The sequence below is a fragment of the Scyliorhinus torazame genome, chromosome 2 (genome assembly GCF_047496885.1).
Source record: "Scyliorhinus torazame isolate Kashiwa2021f chromosome 2, sScyTor2.1, whole genome shotgun sequence".
Lineage (NCBI taxonomy): Eukaryota > Metazoa > Chordata > Chondrichthyes > Carcharhiniformes > Scyliorhinidae > Scyliorhinus > Scyliorhinus torazame.
This window is the reverse complement of record NC_092708.1, coordinates 265,976,889-265,988,470: the sequence shown is the minus strand read 5'-3', so window position 1 is coordinate 265,988,470 and position 11,582 is coordinate 265,976,889. Positions and strand designations below refer to the sequence as shown.

The 11,582-nt window shown below is 61.1% G+C and overlaps 1 protein-coding gene across 1 annotated transcript in view; it reads left to right on the top strand.

The window, feature by feature from the left end:
- The first annotated feature begins 819 nt into the window (after window positions 1-819).
- The window catches only part of LOC140398279 (eIF-2-alpha kinase GCN2-like), a 257,905-nt gene continuing 247,142 nt past the window's right edge, over window positions 820-11,582 (top strand). Inside the window, 2 exon segments of the mRNA XM_072486762.1 lie at window positions 820-1,095; window positions 8,695-8,810. Coding sequence (XP_072342863.1) covers window positions 982-1,095; window positions 8,695-8,810 — 230 coding nt within the window. The 5' untranslated portion in view covers window positions 820-981.

The following is an 11,582-nucleotide window of genomic DNA, read 5'->3' as shown; positions in this document are numbered from 1 at the left end:
GCATACTGTATATAGGGAAGGAGAGACTGCAGAATATAAGGGAGAGATTATTGTCGTCGCACCAGTTCACCAGATTCTCTATCTCATTCCTATACTCTGTCTCGTCAGCAAATTTGAAAATCAAGTTGGAGGGGAATTTGGCCACTCAGTCATAGGTGTATAAGGAGTATAGTAGGGATCTGAGGACACAGCCTTGTGGGGCACCAGTTTTGAGGATGATCGTGGAGGAGGTGTTGTTGCCTATCTTTACTGATTGTGCCCTGTGGGTTAGAAAGTTCAGGATCCGGCCGCAGAGGGAGGAGCCGAGGCCACGGAGTTTGGAGATGAGTTTCGTAGGAATGATGGTGTTGAAGGCTGAGATGTGGTCGATAAATAGGAGTCTGACATAGGTTCTTTGTTATCTAGGTGTTCCAGGGTAGAGTGCAGGGCCATGGAGATGGCGTCTGCTGTGGACCTGTTGCAGCGGTAGGCGAACTGTAGTGGATTAAGACAATCCGGGAGGCTGGAGTTGATTCATGCCATGACTAACCTTTCGAAGCACTTCATGATGATGGATGTCAGAGCCACTGGACGATAGTCATTAAGGCACGCTGCTTGGCCTTTTTTTGGAGGGCAGTGGTTAATGGCAGGGAAGGGGTGGTTAATGGCAGGGAAGGTGGCAGGTAGCAGTGACCCTCAGTTACTGACTTGGGGGTGAATGTGGCGGTGGATGGAGACGTTGCCCTGGTTCACCAAGAGGAAGGTGGGGGACACATGGGACACCAGTCTGAAGGGTGGAGCCGTTGCCCCGGGTTACAGGGACGGCAGCAGTTGGTGACCCGGACGCCCCTGTGTTGCGGTTCCGGGTGAAGCCAGCTCTCTGGCCGGGGCCTCAGTGGCAGTGATGCCGAGGAGCGGCTGGAGGTTGCAGACCGGGAGCTGCGGCTGGCGGGGTGCCCGCCTCACTCCTCCCCCGCTCCGGTAGCGGGCCCCGGTCGGACCATGAGCGGCACCGAGCAGGAATCCCACTCGGAGCAACAAGAGACCGAGGTACAGGCCCTGAACTCCATTTACGGCAGGGACTTCAGGGACCTCCGGGACCAAGACAAGTGGAAGGTGAGAGGAGCGGATGGCGGGAGCGGAGAGAGGAAGGTGGATACAAGGTGTTTGAAAGGGGGAGGAGGGGGGGAGGGAGGGGGGGAGGGAGGGGGGGGGGGAGGGAGGGGGGGGGGGAGGGAGGGGGGGGGGGAGGGAGGGGGGGGGGGAGGGAGGGGGGAGGAGGGGGGGGGGAGGGAGGGGGGAGGAGGGGGGGGGGAGGAGGGGGGGGGGAGGAGGGGGGGGGGGAGGGGGGGGAGGGGGGGGGGGAGGGGGGGGAGGGGGGGGGGGAGGGGGGGGAGGGGGGGGGGGGAGGGGGGGGAGGGGGGGGGGGGAGGGGGGGGAGGGGGGGGGGGGGAGGGGGGAGGGGGGGGGGGGGGAGGGGGGGAGGGAGGGGGGGAGGGGGGGGGGGGGGAGGGGAGGGGGGGAGGGGGGGGGGGGGAGGGGGGGGGGGGGGAGGGGGGGGGGGGGGAGGGGAGGGGGGGAGGGGGGGGGGGGAGGGGGGGGGGGGGGAGGGGGGGAGGGGGGGGGGGGGGAGGGGGGGAGGGGGGGGGGGAGGGGGAGGGGGAGGGGGGGAGGAGGGGGGGGGGAGGGGGGAGGAGGAGGGGGGAGGGGAGGAGGGGGGGGGAGGGGGGAGGGGAGGAGGGGGGGAGAGGGGGGGGAGGAGGGGGGGAGGGGGGGGGGGAGGAGGGGGGGAGGGGGGAGGGGAGGAGGGGGGGAGGGGGAGGGGGGAGGGGAGGGGGGGGGGGGGAGGAGGGGAGGGGGGAGGGGGGAGGGGAGGGGGGGGGGGGGAGGAGGGGGGGAGGGAGGGGGGAGGGGAGGAGGGGGGGAGGGGGGGAGGAGGGGGGGAGGGGGGGGGGGGAGGAGGGGGGGGAGGGGGGAGGGGGGGAGGAGGGGGGGGAGAGGGGGGGGGGGGGAGGAGGGGGGGAGAGGGGGGGGGGGGGAGGAGGGGGGGAGGGGGGGGGGGGAGGAGGGGGGGAGGGGGGGGGGGGAGGAGGGGGGGGGGGAGGAGGGGGGGAGGGGGAGGGGGGAGGGGGGGAGGGGGGGGGGAGGGGGAGGGGGGAGGGGGGGAGGGGGGGGGGGGGAGGAGGGGGGGAGGGGGGGGGGGGAGGAGGGGGGGAGGGGGGGGGGGGAGGAGGGGGGAGGAGGGGGGGAGGGGGGGGGGAGGAGGAGGGGGGGAGGAGGGGGGGGAGGAGGGGGGGGGGGAGGGAGGAGGGGGGAGGGGGAGGGGGGGGGAGGAGGGGGGGGGGAGGGAGGAGGGGGGAGGGGGAGGGGGGGGGAGGAGGGGGGGGGGGAGGGGGGGGGGGGGGGGGAGGGGGGGGGGAGGGGAGGGGGGGGAGGGGGGGGAGGGGGGGGGGAGGGGGGGGGGGAGGGGAGAGGAGAGGGGGGGAGGGGGGGGGGAGGGGAGGGGGGGGAGGGGGGGGGGGGAGGGGGGGGGGGAGGGGAGAGGAGAGGGGGGGAGGGGGGGAGGGGGGAGAGGGGGGGGGAGGGGAGGAGGGGGGGGAGAGGGGGGGAGGGGGGGGGAGAGGGGAGAGGGGGAGGGGGGGGGAGAGGGGGGGGGGAGAGGGGGGGGGAGGGGGAGGGGGGGGGAGAGGGGAGAGGGGGAGGGGGGGGGAGGGGGAGGGGGGGGGGGAGGGGGAGGGGGGGGGGGAGGGGAGGGGAGGGGAGAGGGGGGGGGAGGGGAGGGGGGAGGGGGGGGGAGGGGAGGGGGAGAGGGGAGAGGGGGGGGGGAGGAGAGGGGAGAGGGGGGGGGGGGAGGGGAGGGGGAGAGGGGAAGGGGGAGGGGGGGGGAGAGGGGAGGGGGGAGGGGGGGGGGGGAGGGGGGGCGGGGGAGGGGGGCGAGGGAGGGGGGGGCGAGGGAGGGGGGCGAGGGAGGGGGGGAGTGGGGGAGGGGGGGGAGTGGGGGGGCGAGGGAGGGGGGGGAGTGGGAACGGGGGGGCGAGGGAAGTGGGAGTGGGTACGGGGCGAGGGAGGGGGGAGTGGGTATGGGGGGGGCGAGGGAGGGGAGAGTGGATACGGGGGGGCGAGGGAGGGGGGAGTGGGTACGGGGGTGCGAGGGAGGGGTTAGTGGGTACGGGGGGGCGAGGGAGGGGTTACTGGGTACGGGGGGGCGAGGGAGGGGGGAGTGGGTACGGGGGCGAGGGAGGGGGGAGTGGGAACGGGGGGGCGAGGGAAGTGGGAGTGGGTACGGGGCGAGGGAGGGGGGAGTGGGTATGGGGGGGGCGAGGGAGGGGAGAGTGGGTACGGGGGGACGAGGGAGGGGGGAGCGGGTACGGGGTGGGAGTGGGTACAGGGGGGTGAGGGAGGGGGGAGTGGGTACAGGGGGGTGAGGGAGGGGGGAGTGGGTACGCGGGGGGCGAGGGAGGGGGGAGTGGGAACGGGAGGGCAAGGGAGGGGGGAGTGGGTACGGGGGCGAGGGAGGGGGGAGTGGGTACGGGGGCGAGGGAGGGGGGAGTGGGAACGGGGAGGGCAAGGGAAGTGGGAGTGGGTACGGGGCGAGGGAGGGGTAGTGGGTATGGGGGGGGCGAGGGAGGGGAGAGTGGGTACGGGGGGCGAGGGAGGGGGGAGTGGGTACGGGGGGGGCGAGGGAGGGGGGAGTGGGTACGGGGGGGCGAGGGAGGGGGGAGTGGGTACGGAGGGGCGAGGGAGGGGGAGTGGGTACGGGGGGGGCGAGGGAGGGGGGAGTGGGTACGGGGGGTGAGGGAGGGGGGAGTGGGTACGGAGGGGCGAGGGAGGGGGGAGTGGGTACGGGGGGGCGAGGGAGGGGGGAGTGGGTACGGGGGGGCGAGGGAGGGGGGAGTGGGTACGGGGGGGCGGGGGAGTAGGGACGGGGGGGCGAGGGAGGGGGGCGAGGGAGGGGGGAGTGGGTACGGGGGGGCGAGGGAGGGGGGAGTGGGTACGGGGGGGCAAGGGAGCGGGGCGAGGGAGGGGGGAGTGGGTACGGGGCGGCAAGGGAGTGGGGAGCGGGTACGGGGGGGAGGGAGGGCGGAGTGTGTACGGGGGCCGAGGGAGGGGGGATTGGGTACGGGGGGGGGGAGCGGGTACGGGGGCGAGGGAGGGGGGAGTGGGAATGGGGGGGTGAGGGAAGTGGGAGTGGGTACGGGGCGAGGGAGGGGGGAGTGGGTACGGGGGGCGAGGGAGGGGGGAGTGGGTACGGGGCGAGGGAGGGGGGAGTGGGTACGGGGGGCGAGGGAGGGGGGAGTGGGTACGGGGGGGCGAGGGAGGGGGGAGTGGGTACGGGGGGGCAAGGGAGGGGGGAGTGGGTATGGGGGGGCGAGGGAGGGGGGAGTGGGTACGGGGGGGCGAGGGAGGGGGGAGTGGGTACGGGGGGGGCGAGGGAGTGGGTACGGGGGGGCGAGGGAGGGGGGCGTGGGTACGGGGGGGCGAGGGAGGGGGGGAGTGGGTACGGGGGGGCGAGGGAGGGGGGAGTGGGTACGGGGGGGCGAGGGAGGGGGGAGCGGGTACGGGGGGGCGAGGGAGTGGGGAGCCGGTACGGGGGGGAGGGAGGGGGGAGTGGGTACGGGGGGCAAGGGAGTGGGGAGCGGGTACGGGGGGAGGGAGGGGGGAGTGTGTACGGGGGGGCGAGGGAGGGGGGATTGGGTACGGGGGGGGCGAGGGGGGGAACGGGTACGGGGGGAGTGCGTACGGGGGGGCGAGGGAGGGGGCAGTGGGCACGGGGGGGGCGAGGGAGGGGGGAGTGGGTATGGGGGGGGCGAGGGAGGGGGGAGTGGGTACGGGGGGGGCGAGGGAGGGGGGAGTGGGCGAGGGAGGGGGGAGTGGTTATGGGGGGGCGAGGGAGGGGGCGAGGGAGGGGGAGTGGGTACGGGGGGCGAGGGAGGGGGGAGTGGGTACGGGGGGGCGAGGGAGGGGGGACTGGGTACAGGGGGGGGCGAGGGAGGGGGGAGTGGGTAGGGGGGGCGAGGGAGGGGGGAGTGGGTACGGGGGGGCGAGGGAGGGGGGAGTTGGTACGGGGGTGCGAGGGACGGGGGAGGTGGTACGGGGGGCGAGGGTGGGGGGAGTGGGTGCGGGGGGGCGAGGGAGGGGGGAGTGGGTACGGGGGGGGCGAGGGAGGGGGGAGTGGGTACGGGGGGGCGAGGGAGGGGGGAGTGGGTACGGGGGGGTGCGAGGGAGGGGGGAGTGGGTACGGGGGGGTGCGAGGGAGGGGGGAGTGGGTACGGGGCGCAAGGGAGGGGGGAGCGGGTACGGGGTGTGCGCGAGGGAGGGGGAGTTTGTACCGGGGGAGGGATGGGGAGTGGGTACGGGATGTGCAAGGGAAGGGGAGTGGGTACGGGTGGGGCGAGGGAGTGGGCACGGGGGCGAGGGTGGGGGAACGGGTCCAGGAGAAGCGAGAGGGGTAGTCGGTATGGGGTGTATGGAGGGGGGAAATACGTAGAGAGGTAATGAGATGTGGAAGTTTAACGGAATGGGGGGATACAGGGCATATATGAATGAGGAGGGGGTGGGATATGGCTGTTGGTGGGGGGGGGGGGGTGGGTAAGAGGTGTGGATTAGTGGCTACGTGGGAAACGGTGTGGAGAGGGGGATACGCCGTCTGGGGTGCATGGAATGGGCATAACGGGTGTGGAGGGGGGAATAGGGGTCTGGAGAGGGGTATATGCCCGTGTGGGGAGCGTGAAGGGGCCATTCTGGTGTGGAGGGGGGGATAAGGATATGGAAGGGGAAATGAGAAGTAGGAACCGTGTGCTGAGGGGAAAATGAGGGTTAGGTATAGTGTGCGGAGGAATAGGATACAGGGTGTGGAGAGTAGGTGTGGAGAGGAGCTATGGGGTGCGCGGAAGCTGGATACGGCGTGTGGAGGGGTATTGGGAGTGGAGGTGTTGTGTAGGAAGGGGGTGTTGAGTGGTGAGAGGGTGTGGAGAGGAAGAATGTGGGGGGGAGAATGGGGAATGAGGTGTGGAGGGACGGTGGCTGGTATATGGGTTGTGGGAAGGATGAGGGGGTTTTGGGGTGTGGAGGGGTAGGATACGACTTGTGGCAGGGTGGGGATGACGTGGGAAGGTGACGGGAGGGAATGGGGGTGAGTGAGGCGAATGGGGGCTGCGGGAAGAAGGTGGAGTGATGGACAAGATGTAGTTGGGGATGGGGTAGGGGACAATGCGACGAACGAGAGAGGGGTGGGGTTGGGGAACTGGGGGCGAATTAGAGAGGAGTGGGAATAGGAATTGAGATGGGGAAGGAGCCTTAGCGAGAGTGGGATGAAGATAAGGATAGGCAGAAGGGGAGAGTGTGGGAGATGGAAGAGATTTGGGGAGGGGGAGAGAGACAGATTGTGGAGGGGGAGTGGAGGGGGAGTGGAGGCAGGAGACTTGAGATAAGGGAATGGGGAATGGAAAGAGTGTGAGCAGTCCTAGGCCGCTGAGGACCCGGATCCGATCCTGGCCCCGGGTCACTGTCTGTGTGGAGTTTGCATATTCTCACCCCCGCAATCCAAAAATGTGCAGGTTAGGTGGATTGGCCACACTAAATTGCCCCTTAATTGAAAAAAAAAATTGGGTCTCCTAAATTTACTTTAAAAAAAAGAGTGTGAGCAGTGAGGGGTTGGGTATTCTGCAATAGCTAACTAATGGATGGCACGGTGGTTATCACTGCTGCATCACAGCATCGGGGAACCGCGTTCAATTCCGGCCTTGGGTGATTGTGTGGAGTTTGCACGTTCTGCTCGTGTCTGCTTGGGTTTCCTCCCACAGTCCAAAGATGTGCAGATTAGGTGGATTGGCCATGATCAATTGTCCCTTAGTGTGCAAAGATGTGCAGGTTAAGTTAAGGGGTTATTGGGAGTGGGCTTGGGTGGAGTTCTCGCTCAGAGGGTTTGTGCAGACTTGATGGGCTGAATGGCCTCCTTCTGAACCGTACGGATTCTGTGAAACAGTTCCACCTACTCTGTGCAATTCTCCAGTTCTTCAGTGTTACAGCTCTTGCAACACTGAGGAATCTTGGGCAGCACGGTGGCGCAGTGGGTTAGCCCTGCTGCCTCACTGTGCCGAGGTCCCAGGTTCGATCCCGGCTCTGGGTCACTGTCATGTGGAGTTCGCACATTCACCCCCTGTTTGCGTGGGTTTCGCCCCCACAACCTAAAGATGTGGATTGGCCAGGCTAAATTGCCCCTCAATTGGAAAAATGAATTGGGTACTCTAAATTGAAAAAAAACACTGATGAATCTTGCATCATCTAGGACAAAGTGGTCAATTTTATTGGCAGCTCATCCATATTGGTAACCGAGAATTGTTACCATGTGTACTATCTACAAGATGCATTGAAGCAAGTTGCCAAGGCTTCTTTTACATCACCTTCTGATGTACCACCGTCAGCTCTCAAGGCCAAAGCAGCAAATGGCAGGGAATATCCTCATCACCAGATTATGCTTCATGTCACATTGAATCCTAACTTGGATATTGCTCGCTCCTTCATTGTTGCTGGGTCAGAATTCTGGAATTCCTTATTTAACACTGCAGTGGGAGCATCTTCTTCCCCTTGGCAGCAATGACTAAAAACACTCGGAATGGATGGGCAATAAATGCTGGGGAACTTGCCAGCGACGTCCACATCCTGATAAATGACTGAAACAAAAAAAATGCATCCTCAGCACGACCACTTGCCCTGGAACTTTGGAAACAGCTTAGTTTAAGAAAGAATTTGCAATGAACACATATCTTTCATATTCTTAGGATATGTCAAAAATGCTTCACAGCTCCACCTTGCTGATTAAAAAAAAAATGCTTCACAGCTAATGAATTATAACTGAAGTGCATTCGCAAATTTTGTAGATAAACCTGGCAGCCAATTATGTACAGATAGGTTCTCCCAAACAGTAAATACAAATAACAAATCTATGTTTTTACGGTTGAAAGCTCTTTTCCTCTCAAAGAAATGCTATGGTATATTTTTTATCCATATGGCCAAACAGGTAGAGACCCAATATAAAGTATTGTCAGTTACTTGGCAGCTCTGGCAATGGAACACACACTATTAGACTGCAATGTCAGCCTAGAATTAGGTATTGGAGTCCCTGTAGTGGGTTTTGAAACCAGAACTTTCTGACTCAGAGGCAAGAGTGATGGCAATGGAGCCAAGCTGACACTAGCTTGTGTTGTCTCTATTTGAGTATTTACTTTTCTCTTGGGCTAGCCTGAAACCCATTTGTGTTTAAGTAATTAGGCACAATGATCTCATTTATCATTCCGCAGCACAGAAGACTATCTCTTCTTTTAAAAACCTTTTTTCTCCTTAAATTTAGAGTACCAAATTCATTTTTTCCAATTAAGGGGCAATTTAGCGTGGCCAATCACCTAACCTGCACATCTTTGGGTTGTGGGGACGAAACTCATGCAAAACGGGGAGAATGTGCAAACACCACCCGGACAGTGACCCAGGGCTAGGATCGAACCTGGGACCTCGGGGCCGTGAGGCAGCAGTGCTAACCACTGCATCACCATGCTGCCCTTAGAAGACTATCTCAGTTAGTGCTTAGTGCTATCTGGACAGTCTACATTTACTTAAGTAACTTCTGCAATGGGTCAGTTGTCTTATTTGACACAAACGTTTTCCCTTTTTGCTCGTAGCGCTGTATCTCGTCAATCTGAACCAATATTTCTGTTCCAGGTAAAACGTCCTCCAGAAATCTGTATTGAGCTGCACCCTCAGGGATTCATCAACATTGAAGATAGCCATGTTGCAGTGGATTTACATGTTAATTGCCCATCCAATTACCCTGATGTGTGAGTACCTGATCCCCTCTCTGTCAGATCTTTCGCTTTGGCGTTGAGCCACTGCACCCGTCTTTGCACTTCCTATTCGATGCACAGCAAGTTGTTTGTCAGTGAGGCTATCCAGGGACTGGTGAATGAGCTGTTGGCTGAAGGAAGTTTGCTAAGTCTAATTCCAGTGACTGGGGAGAAAAAAAGTCAAGGAAAAAGATCAATGGTGTAAATGGAAAACATAAAAATCAAGGAGCTTACATTAATAAAAGAATTGTGACAACTAAGATCCAAAGGTCCGGGTGATGTCTGGTACTCTCCCACTGGGAGAGGAGGGCGCTGCCCAGTCAGGCCAGTGTGAGGGTGCCTCAACATGGTCATCAGTTGCCTGCAGAGAAGTCATCAAATAAAGAGGCTCAAAGTTGGTAGAGCCATTGCAGTGGAGGCGATACCCCTCTGTGGGATAGTGACTGATGTGATTGCTGCCGTTGATGCTTGAGGTCCTGTCATTAGGGCATAGTGCCCCTGGGTTTTGATGGTCAACTGGTCTCCACACTCGGCAGGGGGCCGCTCTGATGGGAAAATCTTGTTGCCATTGTGAAATAGCCCCGAAGTGGGGCATTGATGGCCATGGTCCCAGCTCACCTCTGGGAAAAGTCCCCTGGAGGTGAGAATGCATGAGAGAGCTGGCCTGATGGGCTTTCCCCTATTTTCCACCTCTGCCTTCAGCTCCTGTCTCCACGGGCCAGGAAAATTCAGCCCAATAACTTTGGATAGAATTAATAGATGGTAAGAGATAAACTATTACTTCAGATATGATATAGACACCACAGGCTGGGCGATAGCCTTGATTTGTGGGACAGGATAAAGAGGGGGACAATGATACCTTCACTGGCAAGGAATGGAAGTGATTTATGAAGAAAATGAAAACTGCTTTTTGACTCAGTCTGTGAACGAGTGAACAAGGGGAGAAACTGTTTTAGATTGCAACACAAGTGATAGGGACACTCAAAGCACTAATGCAAAGCTGGTCTAGGCTTTAAATACCAGCCATAAATCATCATGTGATCATATATGACATTAGAAGGTTTGAAGAGATTATAAAAAACCCTAATAAAATAGCTGCACTTTAAGATGACAAACTTTGTTCTTAAAGTCTTGTCTGAGTATTCCTGGCAGGTTCGACTGGAGCTTTCCAAACTTTTATCTTGACATTGGTGAATTTCTGCCTTGGTGAAGGTGAGGGGTTTAGAGCATTCCTGGGCGAGGTAATGCACTTGTGTAATGAGATTCCATTTCCCTTACCCAATAAATTGTCTCATAATCTGAGGGCGACGATCCCCTACTGTATCAATGTGTCATTTCCATTTCCCACATCTGACTGCTCCTGCCCCTACCCATAGTTAAGCATAATGCTTTTGATGTATGTCTACTGTGAACTGCCCCAAATTGTGGCAGTTAGGGCTCTTAAAGTTGAACCAGTCTGGCCTCAAATGCAAATTCAGAAGATAAAATTGCAGTTATAACTGTGCTGATATAATACTGTCTCCAAGATGACTTGCATCGCTGAGAAAGTTATAGTATTGTTACACCTTAAAGCACCACAGCACCTAGCCTCACTGCAAGAGTTGTACCTCTGGACTCTGAGCCACCCTCCCTTGCAGGACCTCTGACATGACGTCCGCAAATCCCTGCCAAAGTCCCCTCAGCCTCGGACACGCCCAGAACAGGTGTACATGGTTCGCACGACTTCCCCCACATCGCCCACACCTGTCCTACACCTCCTCAAAGAACCTTCTCATCTAGGCCACAGTCCTATGAGCCCTGTGGACAATCTTGAAGTGGATCAGGCTGAGTCTGGCGCACAACGAGGATGCGTTAACTCTCTGCAGGGCCTCCTCCCATAACCCAACCTCTTCTCCAAAACTCTTCTTCCCACTTTCTCTTCACCTCTCCTATTGGGGCTCCCTCCCACTCAATCAGCTCCTTGTATATCTCCAAGACCTTTCCCTCCCCAACTCCTGTTCTCCACATCACCTTATCCAGCAACCCCCTTTGTGGGAGGCATGGAAAGCTCGAAACCTGCCGCCGTACAAAATCCCTCACTTGCAGGTACCGGAACCCATTCCCACCTGGCAGCTGAAACTCCTCCTCCAGCTCCTCCAAACTTCGAAAACCCTCATCAAGAAAGAGATCCCCAAATCTCTCGATCCCTGCCCGCTGCCACCTCCGAAAGCGCCCTGTCCAGCCCCCCTGGAGCGATGCCCCCTCCAAACCCATGTGCTGCCGCCACTGTCCCCACACCCTCAGGGCTGCCACTACTACTGGGCTTGTGGAGTAACGAGCCGGCGAGAATGGCAGAGGTGCCGTTAACAATGCCCTCAAACTCGTGCCCTTACAGGATACCGCCTCCACCCACTCCCACACCGACCCCTCCCCCACTACCCACTTCCTGACCATCGATATTCCTGACCAGTAATACTTAATAAAGTTCAGAAGAGCCTGCCCCACTCCTCACGCCCCCGCTCCAGCTTCCTCACTCACGGGGTTTTACCGGCCCAAGAAAATCCCAAAATTGCCGCATTCATCTTCATATAAAACACCTTGGGGATAAAAATTGGTAGACACTGAAAAACAAACAGCAACCTCGGGAGGACTGTCATTTTCACAGCCTGTACCCTTCCCGCCAGAGACAACAGGAACGTGTCCCACCTCCAGAAGTCCCCCTTCATCTGCTCTACGAGCCTTCCCAGATTCAATTTGTGGAGCTGTCCCCATTCCGGCCACCTGGAT